The 17,196-nt window shown below is 33.7% G+C and overlaps 1 protein-coding gene across 2 annotated transcripts; it reads left to right on the top strand.

Annotated features, from left to right (window-relative positions):
• The first annotated feature begins 3,682 nt into the window (after positions 1 to 3,682).
• LOC133677183 (uncharacterized) lies at positions 3,683 to 16,021 on the top strand. Of its 2 annotated transcripts, XM_062099048.1 has the most exons (28): positions 3,683 to 4,124; positions 4,281 to 4,440; positions 4,551 to 4,643; positions 4,733 to 4,838; positions 4,971 to 5,139; positions 5,273 to 5,447; positions 6,075 to 6,200; positions 6,324 to 6,851; positions 7,050 to 7,248; positions 7,342 to 7,712; positions 8,528 to 8,596; positions 8,981 to 9,097; positions 9,183 to 9,425; positions 10,024 to 10,071; positions 10,161 to 10,298; positions 10,995 to 11,159; positions 11,307 to 11,369; positions 11,457 to 11,564; positions 11,676 to 11,759; positions 11,869 to 11,916; positions 12,998 to 13,072; positions 13,816 to 13,911; positions 13,998 to 14,078; positions 14,169 to 14,240; positions 14,732 to 14,776; positions 14,861 to 14,944; positions 15,133 to 15,236; positions 15,350 to 16,021. In XM_062099048.1, exons 1-28 carry the CDS (start codon positions 3,907 to 3,909, stop codon positions 15,543 to 15,545), a joined length of 3,981 nt encoding a protein of 1,326 aa, XP_061955032.1. In that variant the 5' UTR covers positions 3,683 to 3,906; the 3' UTR covers positions 15,546 to 16,021. The 2 variants fall into 2 exon arrangements, with proteins under 2 accessions (XP_061955032.1, XP_061955031.1); XM_062099047.1 differs by having other exon boundaries at positions 7,050 to 7,712.
• Positions 16,022 to 17,196: the final 1,175 nt, after the last annotated feature.

Here is a 17,196-nt window from a genome sequence, read left to right as displayed (position 1 = left end):
AGACAAGATAGGTTGGAGGTAATGATGAAGCCTTTAATAAGACAGATGGATAAATTGAGTACTTAGATGATTAGTAGATATGATGTTCCATGGGAGAACAGAGGTTAAAATGTCTACTATATGATAATTTTCTCCTCGGAATGAAAGTGTAGCTAAAAACTCCAATGATGATGATGAGGATGATATAGTTAATCATGAAAGGAAGCTTTGTACACACTAAAATACCTTATTTGGGTCAAGAGAGGAATTTTGATGATCACGATGATTTAGATAATAATTTGGGTAGCATAAAACTTAAGATTCCAACATTTTAGGAAAAGAATGATCCAAAGACTTATTTGGATTGGGAAAAAAAATGTGGAATTTGTATTTGATTGCCATCGATGTTCAAAGGAAAAGATAAAACTAGCTATAGTTGAATTTACTAATTATGTTATTATTTGATGGGATCAACTTGTTACAAGTTGAAGGCCTAATTGAGAAAGACTTATTGACACATGAAAAAAAGATGAAAGCAATCACAAGAAAGAGGTTTGTCCCTAATCATTACTATATGAAAATATATAATAGATTGCAATTTTTATCTCAAGGTTCTAAAAGTGTTAATGCGTATTTAAAGGAGATGGAAATAACTATGATTAGAGTTAATTTTTTAAAAGATAGAGAAGTCATAATGGCTAGATTTTCAAATGGTTTAAATAGAGACATTGTTAGTGTGGTTGAATTGCAATATTATTTAGAAATTAAAGATATGGTGTATATGGCTATAAAGGTGGAAAAACAACAATTGAAAAGAAAAGGCAGTGCAAGACTAGACATTTATTTAAGATCCTCTTAGGGTTGGAAGTTGAATTTCAAGAGAGAGGGTAATACACAAATAAAGTCAATAATAGTATCTAAAGTTGTTGAACCCTCATATGTTAAAAAGTAAGTTACAACAACAGAAGAAAAAAGAAGAAATAATGTTCAACTGAAACATAAACGAGAAATTAAGTGTTTTAAGTAGCAAGGATTTAGGTATTATGCAACAAAATATCCAAATAAAAAGATTATGATTTTGAGAGATAATGGAGAAGTAGAGTCAACTACTGATGAATTTGAATGTGAAAGCATGTGAGCACTTAAAGATGTTAATGATGTTGAATATGTTATTAATAATGAATCATTGGTTATAAGAAGATCTTTAAATGTTCAAGTTAGTGAAGAAGTTGTTAAGTAATAAAGGAAGAATATCTTTTATACTAGATACCACATCAAAAATAAGATATGTAGTATGATTATTGATAATGGTAATTGTAGTAATGTTGTTAGCACAACTTTGGTTAGAAAGTTGAGCTTGACTACTATTAAACATGTTACATCGTATAAGTTGCAATGGTTGATTGAATGCGGAGAAGTTACAATGACTAAACATGTTTTAATCTTATTCCCAGTAGGGAGATATAAAGACGAGGTTTTATATGATGTTATTCCTACACATGTTGGGGACCTTGGTAATTTGATATGAAAGCCAAGCATTGCGGTTTTAAAATAGGTATACATTGGAAAAGGATAGGAAAACATACATGCTTACTCTATTGTCACCTAAACAAGTGTATGAAGATCAGTTGAAGCTGAAAAAAATAGAAGCAACCAAACAGACCTTGTTACAAAATAATGGTAAGGATGAGTGAAAATGAGATGAACCATGAGTGTGAAACACCATAAGGTAAAGTTTCAGTTATTAAAGATAAATTTGAAGGCTTCGTCGAAAATAAAAATAATAATAAGAGGAAGAACGAGTATGGAGAGAAAATGAGTAGAGAGAAGAAAGAAAAGATGAGAAAAAAAATGTGTAGGAAAAGTGAGGAAACACCTTAATTTTTATGCAAAACAAAGTGATGATTGCATATAACTTTAGTTATCCAATACATGTTCTTGTTAGATTAAGTTGCAAACCATTCAAATATGATTTCAACATATCTTGAAAGGTGTTCGCATAAAAGGTGTTGTTTTTCTCTTGGTTTTTGCTATTTTCAAATTGCAAGTCAACCTTCCCCTCTTTTTCTTGGCATGTAATGCATTAACAAACAAATTTTAGAATCAATTCTTGTTACCAAAAAGTCATGTTAAAGTTTGTGATGTAAATTTGGTCTTGGTTGAGACTAATTTCTCACTATAAAAATATGGTTATTTCTTAATTTATACTTGATCAGTTATAAAAATAATGAATTTGTTGTTTTTCAGATGGTCAATAAGATTATTAATGCAGTGCAACTATAATTGTTATAATTGTAAGGATTATTTCTATATTGAGCAATAAATTTTTGATAATTGTATACTAAAAAAGCCATATATATTTACAAATTACCAAATAGATTACTATATTAATAGTTTATTACATAAATTTATTTATTATCAAAATAGAATTGTGTTACAGCATTAGACAAAACTCATGTTATGACCAATGTTCCTATTTAAAATTCAAGGAAAATCTTGTGATAAAAAAAAAACAACATAAAATGTTTTAACTGCAGTAACTTTTGATTTAAGATTTACTTATGTTTTAGCTCGTTGGAAATAAAATGTACATTATTCTCATTTGTTAAGTGATGCTTTGTGTAGGGTCGACGGATTAAGAATTTCTGAAGGTATCAAATAATTTCAAAGTATTACAAATAATACATGTATATATCAAGTAAATATTAATGTTTCTAGGTAAATATTATTTTTGGACCATCCATCTTTAATATCTGTTTTTCTTAAAAGGGATGCTACAACAACGGGTATATGGAATGACTGTACCATTAGAAGAAGGCAATGATATGTTTTTTTCATGAAATATTATGCAATTTTATTTTTTATGTTTGGTGATTGTAATGAATTTTTTTTAATGTAGTGAGAATATAATGTATTGAGATATTATGATTGGATGTTTTATAAGTAATAGATTTTATTTTACATTTGTTTTCAATGAAAATAACATTGTATTACATTTTTTTATTAGGCATAATGTGTGTATACATAAGTAACTTATTAGGTTACTAAAAAAAAAATAATAATTTTGTAATGATAAACTAATAATGATATTTATTAGGTTATGTCCCATTGATAAAATTTATAAAATTATGGATAAAATTATATACCGGTAAATTTATTAAAAGTTTTTAGTGTTATCAAATATTGTAAGATATTTTTCAATTTCTTTTATATGTCACAGCTAAACAACATAAAATAATTTATTTTATAGAAAAATATTTTATACTAAACAAATGCCCTAGTAGTCTCTATAATGATTAATCTAAAAAATACAATGCAAAATACATGCCACACAGACAACTTACCACATTTAAAATAAAATGTATACATAATATAAGATATTGTAGACATAATATATAATCTTGTTTTTACATTTTAAAAATGATTTTTTTAAAATTAAATATTTTTTATTTCAAATTAATTTTTAAAATATTTTCAGATTATTTTTATATCCTATATAAAAATTTTTTAAAAATAAAAAATATTATTTTAATATATTTTTAAATAAAAAATATTTTTAAAAATAACTGTTATCGTTAGACGGTAAAATAATTAAGCCAATCTTTCAGGTTTGGCATATAATACAATATCCAGACGGCTGCTAAATAGGCTAAATATAATATAATATAATATAATATAATATCTTCATTGGTTTGGCATTTGAAGGAAGCATACACAAAACAGTGCTTGTTTAAGAAAACGAGTAACTACAAAAACCTACTCACAATGTAACCGGACCAAATCCCATAACTTCTCAAAATCATCAGCATTCAAAAACCCCTCTTTTTCCCTCTCTAAACCCTAATTTACAATTTTCTCCAATGACCTAACCCTGAAACTGAAACTGAAATTTCAAAATCAGGGCTTCGAATTAATTGAAAATCTTCAATGGTAGCCATGACGAAATCGAGTTCAAGAGAAAGACTAGCGAGTCTCATCAACTCAGCCAAGTCTGCCTCTGACATACCGTCAAAGCTCCAAACTTTGCGTCAATTAAACCAAATTTTGCAACAACAAGAAAACGCTAACTCACTCTCTGAGTTCCTTCCTCGAATTTTCGAGTTTCAGTCTGATCAGCACTCTCCTGTTCGCAAATTTGCCACTGAGTGAGTTTCTGCATCGAAGTGAATTTTATTTTAATTTATTTTCGATTGCAGAAGGAGATTTTTTGTTGCATCCTTTTCCCTCTGAATTACTTCCTCTATTCCCTTTGTGCCTCTTTTTTTTAATTAATTATTTGGGTGCTGTTTGTGATTTTGAAGGATGATTGGAGAGATTGGATTGAAGCATTTAGAATTTGTGCCCGAAATTGTTCCGGTTTTAATGTTAGTTTTGGAAGATCTTGTACCGGCTGTTGCTAGACAAGCTATTACTTGTGGGATCAGTTTGTTTCGGGCTACTCTCGAAAAACTTGCAATTCAGGTATTTTTTTATAAAATAATTGGTCTCTTAAATCAACTGGGGATCTCTTAACTTCGTTAATGATTTACGGCCTTTTTATGCTGATTAAGAGTTGGGGTTGGTATGTTTAGGGTCTTTATGCTAGCGAGCTGGATGATTTGCTTAAGTCTTCGTGGTCATCGATGTTAGAGTTCAAGGAAAAAATTTACTCCATAGCTTTTCAGGTAAAAAGGTGATTTTTGAGGTGGGTGATACATTGGTGAATTTTCTATGTACGCTGTAGTCTGATTCATTTTGATAATGTATTCTGAAGCTGGGAAGTGGTGGTGTAAGATTGCTGGCACTAAAGTTTGTTGAAGAAGTCATTCTTCTTTACACTCCTGATCCTTATGGCACTTCAGAGCCCCCTTCTCATGAAGGTAATGATACTCGTATCCTTACCTTTACTTCTTGCCCAGGCTGCATTAAGAGGCAGAAAATTTTAATCTGCTACTGCACCAGCATTTCGATGGATTCCATTTGGTTATGCAGAGTGGTTACCTATTTTGCAGGATCAAGTGTGGAATTTAACATATCATGGCTCCGTGGGGGCCACCCTGTACTAAATGTTGGAGATTTGTCAATTGAGGCCAGCAGAAAATTGAGTTTATTGCTCGATCAGCTTAGGATGCCAACAGTGAAATCTATCAGTAACTTAATGATCATTGTGCTTGTTAATAGGTAGGCAACTAGCTCTAGTTATATGCATTCAAACTCTTTTCTGCTGTTGTTTTTGGATGAAATGGACTTGATGCGTCCCTGCACTTGTGAATTCTTGTGTCAATTAATTTTACTGCTTTATGTTTCCTATCAGCCTTGCCACGATTGCAAAGAAAAGGCCTCCATGCTATGGACGCATTCTGCCAGTTTTACTTGGTTTGGATCCCTCAAACTCTGTTATTGAAGGGATGCATGGTTATGGGGCACATCATGCTTTAAAAAATGCCTTCCTCACCTGCTTGAAGTGCAATCACCTGGGTGCTGCACCGGTATGTCTTGATTATTATTGTGTTTGCTTGCTTGCACGTATGACTTGTTCTCTTTTCTTTCGTGGAGTTTATCTTCATCTTGACTTACAACAATTTATAATTGTACTTGGTGTAAGTGTTAGTTTCAAATTCTTCTAGGCAAATTATTGATCTTAGAGTAGCAGATTTGTACTGGAAATTGGTTGCAGAGGAATTTTTTTTTAACAAATTATTTGGTTGATTCTGAACTTTTTACTAAGGTTTAAATTTTTTTATATGCTCTATAGATATGTGTGTTGTGCACAAGCTCCTTTCCTCATTTTCATTCAATGTAATTTGCTTTAGAGTTGAATGCGCGTGGGTGTTATTGGGACATTTGTGCTGGCCAAATCAAAATTGTCTGCAATTTTATACTCCAAACAGTATTGTCAATTCATAATGTTTTCATTAGTTCTATCAGTAATTGAACATCCACTAAGAGATTTTCCATATAGGAAGTAGTTTGGTTAGTCCTCTATATTTTGCATTTTTTCTACTCTCTAGAATAACTGTGGTTACCCAACTAACATTTCATGAAATCCACACCAGTATGTTTTTAACTAGCATTTGTATGAAACCAGTTGGTGATGGGGTTTTTTATGACTGCAGTGGCGGGATCGTTTAGTTGGTGTTCTAAAAGAGATGAAAGCAGGAGAGTTGGCAGAGGAAGCGCTACAAGTTTTAAGGAGCAATGGAAGTGTAGAGGAGGCAAAGGAAGATTTTCTAGTTGCACAGGTACTCTTTTGTATGTTTTCAATGTATATACTCATGTATACGTTGGTATACACATTTCCATGTACACACAAAGAATCACACATATGCATGAAGCTTCTTGATAAAGGCGTCGAGATTTTGCAGGAAGAAAAACTCTCAATTAAGTCATCTGATGGCATTCCAAATAATTCAGCAAGGAAACGATCTGGACCAGAAGACAGTATTGATTTGGCTGATTTGGCTAAAGATGATGATGTGTCTGGAAAACGTGTCAAATCATCCCCCAGTGTCTCGGAGGAATCATCTAAAGAGTTGGATCATAGAGCTAACAAAAAAGATGATGATAATGGACCTGTGCAGCAACTTGTTGCTATGTTTGGAGCCTTGGTTGCTCAAGGTGAAAAAGCTGTTGGTTCTTTGGAGATTCTTATTTCAAGCATCTCTGCTGACTTGTTAGCTGAAGTAGTGATGGCTAACATGCGCTACCTTCCTACCGGTCATCCCCATGCGGAAGGAGATGATGAGTCACTATTGAACATGACTATTGTTGGCAGTGACACTAGAGCCAAGTATCCATCATCTTTTCTGACTAATGTTCTTTCACTTTCTAGTTCCTTCCCACCTATAGCTGCACAACTGAATGCTGGTCATTCAGTATCCAAAGACATACTGGTATGGGTTTCTTCTTCTATCCACTCACAGACCTTCGTTTTTTTTTTTTATCCCTTGGCATGAGTTTGGTGAATTGTAATGTTTTTTTTTTTTGTTTATTTTATGCTTCCTATTGTTCCATCTAACATCCTTTAAATAATTTGAAATTTTTTAGTTTAGATTTGTCATAATAGGGTGTTTACATATACATATCTGCAGACAACAGACGAAGAAGAACTGCAGATGACAACAGACGAGGAAGAACTGCAGACAACAAAAGACGAGGAAGAACTCCATGTTGCAGCAGCTGATGTCGCTGATGTATATACTGGAAAAGCTCTTGGTGCTGAAGATGAACTGATGCCTGCAGGTTTACCTGCTTCTTCAAATGTCGATTTATCTGCGATGCAGATGGATGGTTTGGCTATTTCATCCAATATCCATGATTTTGAGAATTTAGATAGTGAAATACCTGGTCTAGATTCTTCTGCTCGTAATGATGTATTTTCAGAGACCATGGGTGCTTCTTCACTGGTCTCTACTGATATTGAAGATGCCAGTCAAGAGCAAGGTACAAGTCTGGGTACAAGGTCAAACCAGGAAGTGCTTCCATCAATATCAAATGACAGGTCAGAGGAGCTAAGTCCAAAAGCAGCTGCTACGGATTCCAACAGCCTGATCTCCTCAACTGCAACATCTGTGCGTTTACACCAGCCTCTTGTTCTGCCTAAGATGTCTGCACCTGTTGTCAATCTTGTTGACGAACAGAAGGATCAGCTGCATAATTTGGCTTTCATACGCATCATTGAGGCATACAAGCAAATAGCAGTTGCTGGAAGTTCACAATTTCGTCTTTCCTTGCTTGCTTCTTTAGGAGTTGAGGTATTGATTCTATATTTTCAAGGATAGTTACCTCTCCTTTGCTGTTGGTTGTGGTGTAAATGATGTTTCCTGTACTTGTTCAGTTTGATTAGTTATATTACTCTATCTGCATTTTCCTTGTTACTCAGCTGAAATAACAATCCTTGTGTTCTTTTCTTCTTTGGCTAAATTCTTGCGAGTTGTAATGATGCATAATCTGGTCAAACATGCATGCCTTTGTAAGATCCATGCACCAGATAACCTGATCTAAGCATCTTCAACCATGTCAATGAAAAAAATAATCATTTTGTTTGCTTTTCATTCTTCACCATCAGTGCTTAATTTTCTGAATTGTCAAGCCAGGATTTGGACATCTTTTGGTTTGGAAATGTGGACCTATACTAGTTTGCTCCCTCTACAAGAAAATTCCCACTATCTAATGGATGCTATCTTCAATCACACAATAATTTGGAATCACGTTTCCACTTCTTCAATTCATCCTAACTATTGTTTCATTCTCTTTTTTCTCATGCACAGACTTAATTAGTGCAATGATCAATTCTAGGTTCCTCTTTTCCATGAAATTTTAATTTGGAAGTTTGGGTGGATATTAGTTGTCCAATGGTAAACTTTTTGTATCTGTCACTTTTATTGTGCACATGATTTTTAATTGCATATTTTCTTGTTTTAGATATTCAGAGAGTTGTATGATGTGCAATAGTTCATGACCTTATTCTACGTAGTTGCATAGTCAGAACTAGACATTAGTACGGAGAACCAAACTATATGTAATGTGCTGATATTTTTTTATTTTTTTTATTTTTACCTTTTTGCAGTTTCCTTCAGAGTTAGACCCTTGGGAACTCCTTAAAAAGCACATATTGTCAGATTATGTGGTTCATGAGGTAAGAGAGTATTCTAACTTTTCATAGCTTAGCTTACTGCACAGATGCTAACTTCTAGTGGTGATGGGCTTTAATCAGAATGCGCTAAAACTGCTTCATTTCATTTGTATACTGCCACCATCATTGTATCAACAAATTTTATGCTATGGAATTGGAGAGTTGGCATATTTAGTTTCGAGTTCATTGATTTTACTATATTATGGAAAGTTCCCTTTAATGTGTCTAGGGATTGTCAGCATGAGAATGAAGATTTCAGTTGTTCAGTTGTATTGCTGTGCTGATGCAGTCACTTGCTGGACTCTGCCATTGTTGCTCTTTTCTGTTCTATTTTGATTCTTCTAAAAAAAAATGCAGCATCTGACAATAATTGCTGGGTGCCTTCAGGGACACGAGTTGACATTGCATGTCCTCTACAGGTTATTTGGTGAGGTAGAAGAGGAACATGACTTCCTTTCTTCTACAACCGCTGCTTCTGTGTATGAAATGTTCCTTCTGACTGTGGTTCGTTTTTATTTCCCTTTTACCATTTCTCATTCTTGCATCAGATATGTATATTCTGAAAGAAAGAAATTATATTAAATTGCAGGCTGAAACGCTTAGAGATTCTTTTCCTCCTTCAGACAAATCTTTAAGTAGACTGCTTGGTGAAGCTCCTTATCTTCCAGATTCAATTTTCAGTCTATTAGAGTCCTTGTGTTCTCCTGGAAACATCGATAAAGCTGAGGAGTTGCAAAGTGGAGATCGAGTTACTCAAGGTCTCAGCACTGTATGGAGCCTGATTTTGCTGAGGCCTCCTATTCGAGAATCCTGCTTAAAAATTGCTCTGCAGGTTTCTTCTCTTTATCATCGATTCCATTTATTTCAATTGTCAATAACATTTGTACATTTTGAATGCCATGCCTTTCTCGGCCTCTTTGCTAGTTTCTGTGAGGGTTCTTGCAAGTTAAAGTGTTGCATAGCAATGCTGCAAAAATAGAAAAATATATAATAAAAAATAAATATTAAATACCATTAAGCAAAAATAAAAATAAATAGAAAAATATATCATTTGCACATTTTCTTTTTGTAGTGATCATCATTCCCACTAACATCATCCATAACTGCAAATCTTCTGAGAGATGAATACCAGTTCACATTTTTTTGAATTGTTTTTCACTTCATGTCTGATCAATCATTCCCTCATGTTTGACTATTTTGTAATTCTAGGAAGATAGAATATTAATCATGTGGTGAAATTGAGAGCTGGATGATCTCTTATTGCCTATATTTACTATCAGGGGGTTGACTCCCATTGTGCAATGGTGTTCCTGGCTGTGTTATCTGTAGATTATTTTATGATTGGCCATTTTGTAAATTCTAGTGATTGTTTGAGGAAACTTTCTTATTGTCTTGTATTTAATTTAATGTTTTTCTTTTACCTCTGGAAGAGTGCAGTTCATCATTTGGAAGAAGTGCGTATGAAGGCACTTCGTCTGGTATGCAACACCCAAGCACAACTTGCTATTGAAGGAATAAATAAGATGCTTGTTATAATCTGTTTTATCATTCTGGGTTCATTTTGCAGGTGGCAAATAAGCTTTATCCTCTCTCATCCATCGCTCAACAGATAGAAGATTTCGCAAAGGAAAAGCTGCTTTCTGTGGTAAATAGTGATGCTACAGAAAGCATGGATGCTGAAGGGTCATTCTCTGAATCACAGAAGGTAGTGGTTTTATGCATTATGGATGTCAAGTTTCACTCTTGCAAAATCTTCTTACATATTTGTCATTTTTGTGCTGAAATGATTTGAGGTTATACACCCCAACTTTTTTATCTACAAACATGGAAGTAACATGTAAATTTGTAATATTCCATTTTGTTTTAGATAATTCTTTGTTGTAAAAGCTGCTATGAGCAATTATGTACCTTTCTGCTATCGCTGACACATTTTCTGAAAATGGTAACAATCTGTGCCCCTTGAGAGTGTTTAATAGATTGCAAAACACATGATATAAACTGCAGCTACTCAATTTGTTGATGTTCTTCTATTAGATTTGGGTGAGGCCTTTTACAAGTTACAATTTAAGGAAATATTTGAATTATGTAATGTTAGAGTTTCACTACATGAACTGGTTGTGCACCCTTTTCTATCCCTCATAAGTTTAAATACTTGGCATGAAAATAATTATATCGAGTTTTTTTCATGATGATAGATTTAGCTAGTTGAAGTGTTTCTGGTGGATTTCATTTCCCAAGTTGCTTTCTTTTTCTTAGATCAACAAACGCACCAAAATATTTCTCAAGTTATAATTCTACAATTCAATAGCTAGAAGAATATGAATGGAACTACACCAGTTTATCGCTTGCTTTTTCTAAGCCAGTATGTTTCCTGGTTATGTTCTAATTACATCTTCAACAGGATTCGATTTTGGAAAAACCATCAAATGAGCATCAATCTATGAGTGCCATCAGTAAAGATATCTCCTCTGAGACTCATCAGTCATGCACATCTGAAAGTGTATCATCACTCTCAATCTCAGAGGCCCAGCGGTGCTTGTCACTGTATTTTGCCCTGTGCACAAAGGTGTTATTTTTATTCTAAGTCAAAGCCTTCTCATTTTAAATTTCCAACATTTGAAGTTGTTATCATCAATATACGATAATATTTTATTTAAGAATCTAATTCTTCTCTGGATTGGATTAATATTTCTACCTTTAATCTGATTGACAGAAGCACTCCCTTTTTCGCCAAATTTTTATTGTTTATAAAAGTGCATCAAAGGCAGTTAAACAGGTTTGGTTTATTTGCATTACATTTTACACTGAATGCTGTAGTTCATTTTGTTCCTGCTGTGAGACTCTTATTAATTATATGGTACAGGCAGTTAATCAGCACATTCCTATACTAGTCCGTACTATGGGTTCGTCATCTGATCTTCTTGAAATAATTTCAGATCCTCCTATTGGAAGCGAGAATCTTCTGATGCAGGTTTAGCAATTGGTCAATTATGTAACAAACTCAACCCTATTGAAGTGTTTATAATACTATTGCTGATTTTGTCCCCTTTTTTTTTTCTTTCCATTTTCCCAATATACATAGGTTTTACAAACACTGACAGAAGGGGCAGTTCCTTCACCTGAATTGTTATTCACCATTAGGAAGTTGTATGATTCAAAAATAAAGGTATGAAGCCATGTTGTTGATTTATTAGCCAATATTGATTAGCTTTTAATGAAAAGTAAAAAGAAGTGAGGCCCTTGGCTAATGTGTGCTTGCTTTTAATTTATTACAGGATGCAGAGATCCTAATTCCAATATTACCATTCCTACCCAGAGATGAGGTCTCTCTTGTTCATTGTTTTGTGTATAATCATATAAATGCATCTCTTTTTATGAAATCTGCATTTTGCATCTGTTATCTTTCTTCTTGCAGTGTGAATACTTTATGTGTTGGTACTGTCAGTTCATTATTTAAGATGGTCATTCAGTGATGCAAAAAAGACAGCAATGTTTTTTGTTCAGCTTTCCCTTGGTACCTGTGATTCCTCATTAAATTGAAGTCTATTAGATCCTATAATGTCAGGGACATTTACGTGGCAATTAGGTGGTCAGATTTACTGCCACATCAATATAATATAAACCACTGGATCTAGATAACATAATGACTGTTTGAAAGATATGTACTGCTCTCAAACATGGTAGCAGTGAATTGATTTATCCTATTTACATAAATCAGTGACTGGCAAAAGATATCAATCATGATTTTTTTTAAACTAAACAAATCTTTATTGGAGCTGACATGACAAGATGATTTTACTTATATGAGTAGCTTTGAGACTGGCTACTTTGTAAATTCATTTCCAAAGAAACTAGATTGCAGTAGATGAAAAAGTAATTCCCTGTATATTGCAAGGATAGATAGGTCCGCATGATTCATTTAACCTCAAAGACCAATGCGCGATATAAATCCATCTCAATAGTTGATGTCGGGTTATCCACTCTCATTCCCTCCCTCGTTAGTGGACTCAACCAAAACATTTGCTCTCATTAAACTGACTGATTGCCCACAGCGGCTTCTTGGAGATTGGACCTCAATCAATTTGGTTCTAGGACTAACCATGGCATTTGCTGGCTTGGTTTTCAACTTGTGGCAACTTGTGAGCTAACCTAGGATGGAGACATAGATGGGCTAGAACTATTCATATTATTCTTTCCCAACATGATCCATAGATTCTAGGAGTTCCATCATTTTCCTACATCAGAGGAGAATATACTGAGGTCATGTATTTGTATTCTCCTCTTTCCAATAATTGCAATTGTGTTCTTCTGATGCATATATGGATATTGGTTTTTTATTTTTATTTTTTTTCTGTTAGCCATCTCTTCATTTCCCTTTAATAATTTTAATTCCTTATTTTCCAGATTTTGCTGATCTTTCCCCATTTAGTGAATCTTCCTCTGGATAAGTTCCAAATTGCACTTGCTCGTACACTACAGGTATCTTTTTTTTTTTTTTAAAAAAAAATTAGAGAAAAAGGATCTCGTTCACTTTGCATCCAGTTTTCTTTGAGTATTTTGAGTGACTTTATGTTTCTAATCATGTACTTCTCTCTACCAGACTAGGACCCTTGTTTTTTTTCACATTATGTGAAGTCCTCCCACCTGTTCAAGAATATGACTTAAATAACCTTTGAACCTTGCAATACATTAAAATATGCTTCTGGTTTTAGCTTTTTATTGCATTTCAAAAGCATTTAAATCAATAATTCAAGATTGATGAATCAAATCATATTCATTGCAATCTTTCCCTATTTTATATTTATGTTCGTGATTGGTCTCCATTTCCATGGAGATATGGGCCATCTGAAAGTCCACTTGTCTAAATTTCTATATTGAACTCATTTTTTCCGTTGTCATATACATCACTTATCAGCATCTAAATTTTCTCTTTTCCATTCCATGCTTTTATGATGCTCTATCGCATGCTGTCAGTGAATATGGGGCTGTTCTCATTGTTTCTCATTCTAGTTCCAATAATGATTTCATCCATAGATGTTGATCAAATATTTGACTTCTTGCACTGCTACTGTTAGTATTGATGTTCTCTAAATAATGGCTCATGCAGTTGAATATACTAGTAAGAAATACCTTTATCATGGCCAAGTTTGATTTCTGGAGGAGTCTGCTCTAAACTCATTAAATGCTTCTCTAATCTGTTAAACAACGTGATGTAAATGCAGGGATCATCTCATTCTGGTACGATGCTCTCTCCAGCTGAAGTATTAATTGCCATCCATGGTATTGATCCTGACAGGGACGGAATCCCCTTGAAGAAGGTATGTCTTTGCTCCTTTTTTCATGCTTATGTGGAATTTACGAATTTGAATAGGTGTACAACTGAGTGATGTGCTTTTGTGTTCAGGTTACAGATGCTTGCAATGCTTGTTTTGAGCAACGACAGATATTCACTCAGCAAGTTCTTGCGAAGGTCTTAAATCAGTTGGTCTGTGTCATTCCTAACTTTGAATTTGTATCGCAAAATCCTTCAATTGTCTTTAACTGATGTCACATCTGAACAAGTTAATCCCTGCAGGTTGAGCAAATTCCTCTTCCTTTATTATTCATGCGCACGGTACTACAGGCTATAGGTGCTTTTCCAGCATTGGTAAGAAATTCACAAGAAAAAATTTAAATCAGAAGGCCAATTTTCTATTATTTCTTCTGGAAGAGCATTATTGATTAATTGATTAATAAAATAGCACTTAAGGCATCGCCAAGCCATAGGTGGCTTTCCAGCATTTTTAAGAATTTCAGAAAAATTTAAATCAAGAGGCCATTTTTATAATCACTTCATTATTTGTAACCATGTCTCTAGATTCAATAAATATTCTTAAGGTCATCTCTACTTCATGAAATATGGCTTGAAATACATGTGTGCATGTTTCGGTGACTCTTTTGAATATTCAGAGACTGAAACAGTTTTCTTTTGTTATGGAAACCCACTCGCGCTGTTTACTTATTGTAAGTGGCCTGGTTGGTGCTGTTAGCTAAGAAATTTGTGAATCGACACCCCCTTTTCTTTCAAATTAATTATATTTGGACATGATACTCTTGGATCTTGGTATGTATTTGACTAGGTTTTTTCTATTATTGCAGGTGGAGTTTATTATGGAGATCCTTTCTCGTCTCGTAAGCAAGCAGGTTAATACTTCTTCTCCATAGGCTTATTGCCAATGACTTTACGAACCATACTTATTTTACAGTTGATTCAATGGACTATTGCAGATATGGAAGTACCCGAAGTTGTGGGTTGGCTTCCTGAAGTGTGCACTATTGACGAAGCCTCAGTCCTTCAATGTGTTACTTCAGGTGTGATCTCTTCTATTTGCTTGCTATTGAAAATTTTAGCCACTATAATCTAAAACCATTGGGTAGCTATGAGCTAGCACCTCTGATTTTTAAATATCAATCTAATTTCTAGATCAGAATGTAAATTGTGCATTTCAGAAGCAATTTTGTTCTTAACCAATTTGATAACCTCTCTTTTTGTCATTCAGCTTCCTCCACCCCAACTGGAAAATGCACTGAACAGAACTGCAGCACTGAAAGCTCCTTTGGTTGCCTATGCTAGCCAACCAAACATTAAATCTTCACTTCCAAGGTTTATAATATAATCCCTCGTGCTTGTGTAAATAGAAGAAAATCCAATTTCTCTCAACTAGAGTTTTTCCTGCTTCTGACTGTAGAAGATGCATTTTGAATTTTGCATTTTAGGTCTGTTCTGGTGGTCCTGGGAATAGCTCCAGACCCTCAGACTTCAAGTCAAGCACAGACAAGTCTGGCACAAACTGGAGATACGAACAGCTCAAATAAGGATGTGACTGTAGAGAATTCAAAAACTGGAGAAACGAGCAACTCAGTTAAGGAGGTGCTGACAGAGAAATCTAAAGAATCTTCTGTTGCTAGCTGAATGTCCGAAAACTCGGTACTTGATGAGTCAGAAATTGCTCCAGAGGAGGTTGCTGTGCCTGCCAAGCAGCTCCAAGCTTAGCACTTGGAGGCACCAAGTTCTCCAAGTTTTTGGATGCTCATGCCATACTCTCACCGTGCATATCTGCGACAGAAAGAATCAGATTTGACCCCATGTGCTGTTATACTGACAACCGTTGCATGGATAAATTTAGTGAAACTGCTGCACCAGCCGAAGATATTCGTTGTCAGGAAGTTTCCGGGGCAAGATAGAAGTGAAATTGTGAACCATTTTTACTCAACATGCGAGTTAAAACAATTTCTGAAGGAAATTTCTTTTTTGTATTTTCAGTTGTTTTTCTTATGTTTGTATCGGGGAGTTGCTAATATCAGAGATGTACATAAACAAAGATCTGAGCCAGTTGACGATGTCCCCTTCCTTTTTTTTCCAAGAGCAATAGCATTTTTAAAATCCAAGACTCCAATCTGTCAATCACAAGATCATCAAAAAATTAATGTGTCTTTTTTTTATTTACTTGTTCATTTGCCAGTTGAACATGCTTGTCTATTTAAATTGTCTGAAAAAGCATTAATTTATTGTTTTTTTAATGATTTTAATGAATTGATATAAAAAATAAAAAATAATCTAAAAAATTATTATTTTAATGTATTTTTAATTAAAAAATATATTTATAAAAATATTCGCACCTTGATTCGTTTGAACATTATATAACCCAACAACTATTGTTTTATGGTGGCCCTTATTTGGTGTTACTATGCCCTCAACAGCAAGTAATACTTACATTCCATAATATATTATCTTTATCTTTTAAGATTATGATTGGGTAGCTCTTTAATTCTTGACTCAAATTCTTAACATACACTAAAATTTTACACATGAATTTTAAAATTATTCAAATAAAGAGATGAACTCTAAAAAAATAAAATAATCAAATTACAGAAGTAATTTATTAAACCTTTTCTTTCATTAGATTTTAAAAAGAATCATCTAAATGTGTATGTAGTAGAAGGAGCAGTAATGTTTTATCTGCCATTTTTAAATAATATATAAAAAAACAAAGTATAAATCTTGCATTCCTTTGCAGAAAATCAAGTATAATATATGTTTTTTTTTACCTCATCTAAATCTAAAACTTTATAATCTGCAGCTAATGATTTATTTTTAACATTGTACTTGTAGAATGACAAGTGAATCAAGCAACTCCATCATTGAGGTGGCTAAATTATAAACAAAAAAAAGAGAGAAAAAAAAAAGAAATGAATAAACACCCTTACCCCATGACTCTTGAATCATGTGTTTTTAAATGTATGAATAATGGTATGTAGTGAACTCGTTGCTCATGACCCTTGAAATGCATCTTTCACGTTCTGAAATAAGTACATCCTTTGCGATCTCTTTTTGAGTCTGAATAATTTTTCTTTCATGAAAAAATCCCGACTAGGATCACACCCCACACTGGGGGGCAAGAGAAAATTTCAATAAGAAAAGAGAAAAAGCTGTTAGAAAGCTAAAAGGCATAAAAAGCTCAAGAAACTCAAATGCTAGGGGGCATGCTCAAATCACTAGAAAAAGTGACATCCAAGATAAAGTGAGTATGCCCTAGCAAAGCAATAAAGAAAAAACAGCAAAT

Source organism: Populus nigra, chromosome 17 (genome assembly GCF_951802175.1).
Source record: "Populus nigra chromosome 17, ddPopNigr1.1, whole genome shotgun sequence".
NCBI lineage: Eukaryota > Viridiplantae > Streptophyta > Magnoliopsida > Malpighiales > Salicaceae > Populus > Populus nigra.
This window is presented reverse-complemented; position numbering and strand designations above follow the sequence as displayed.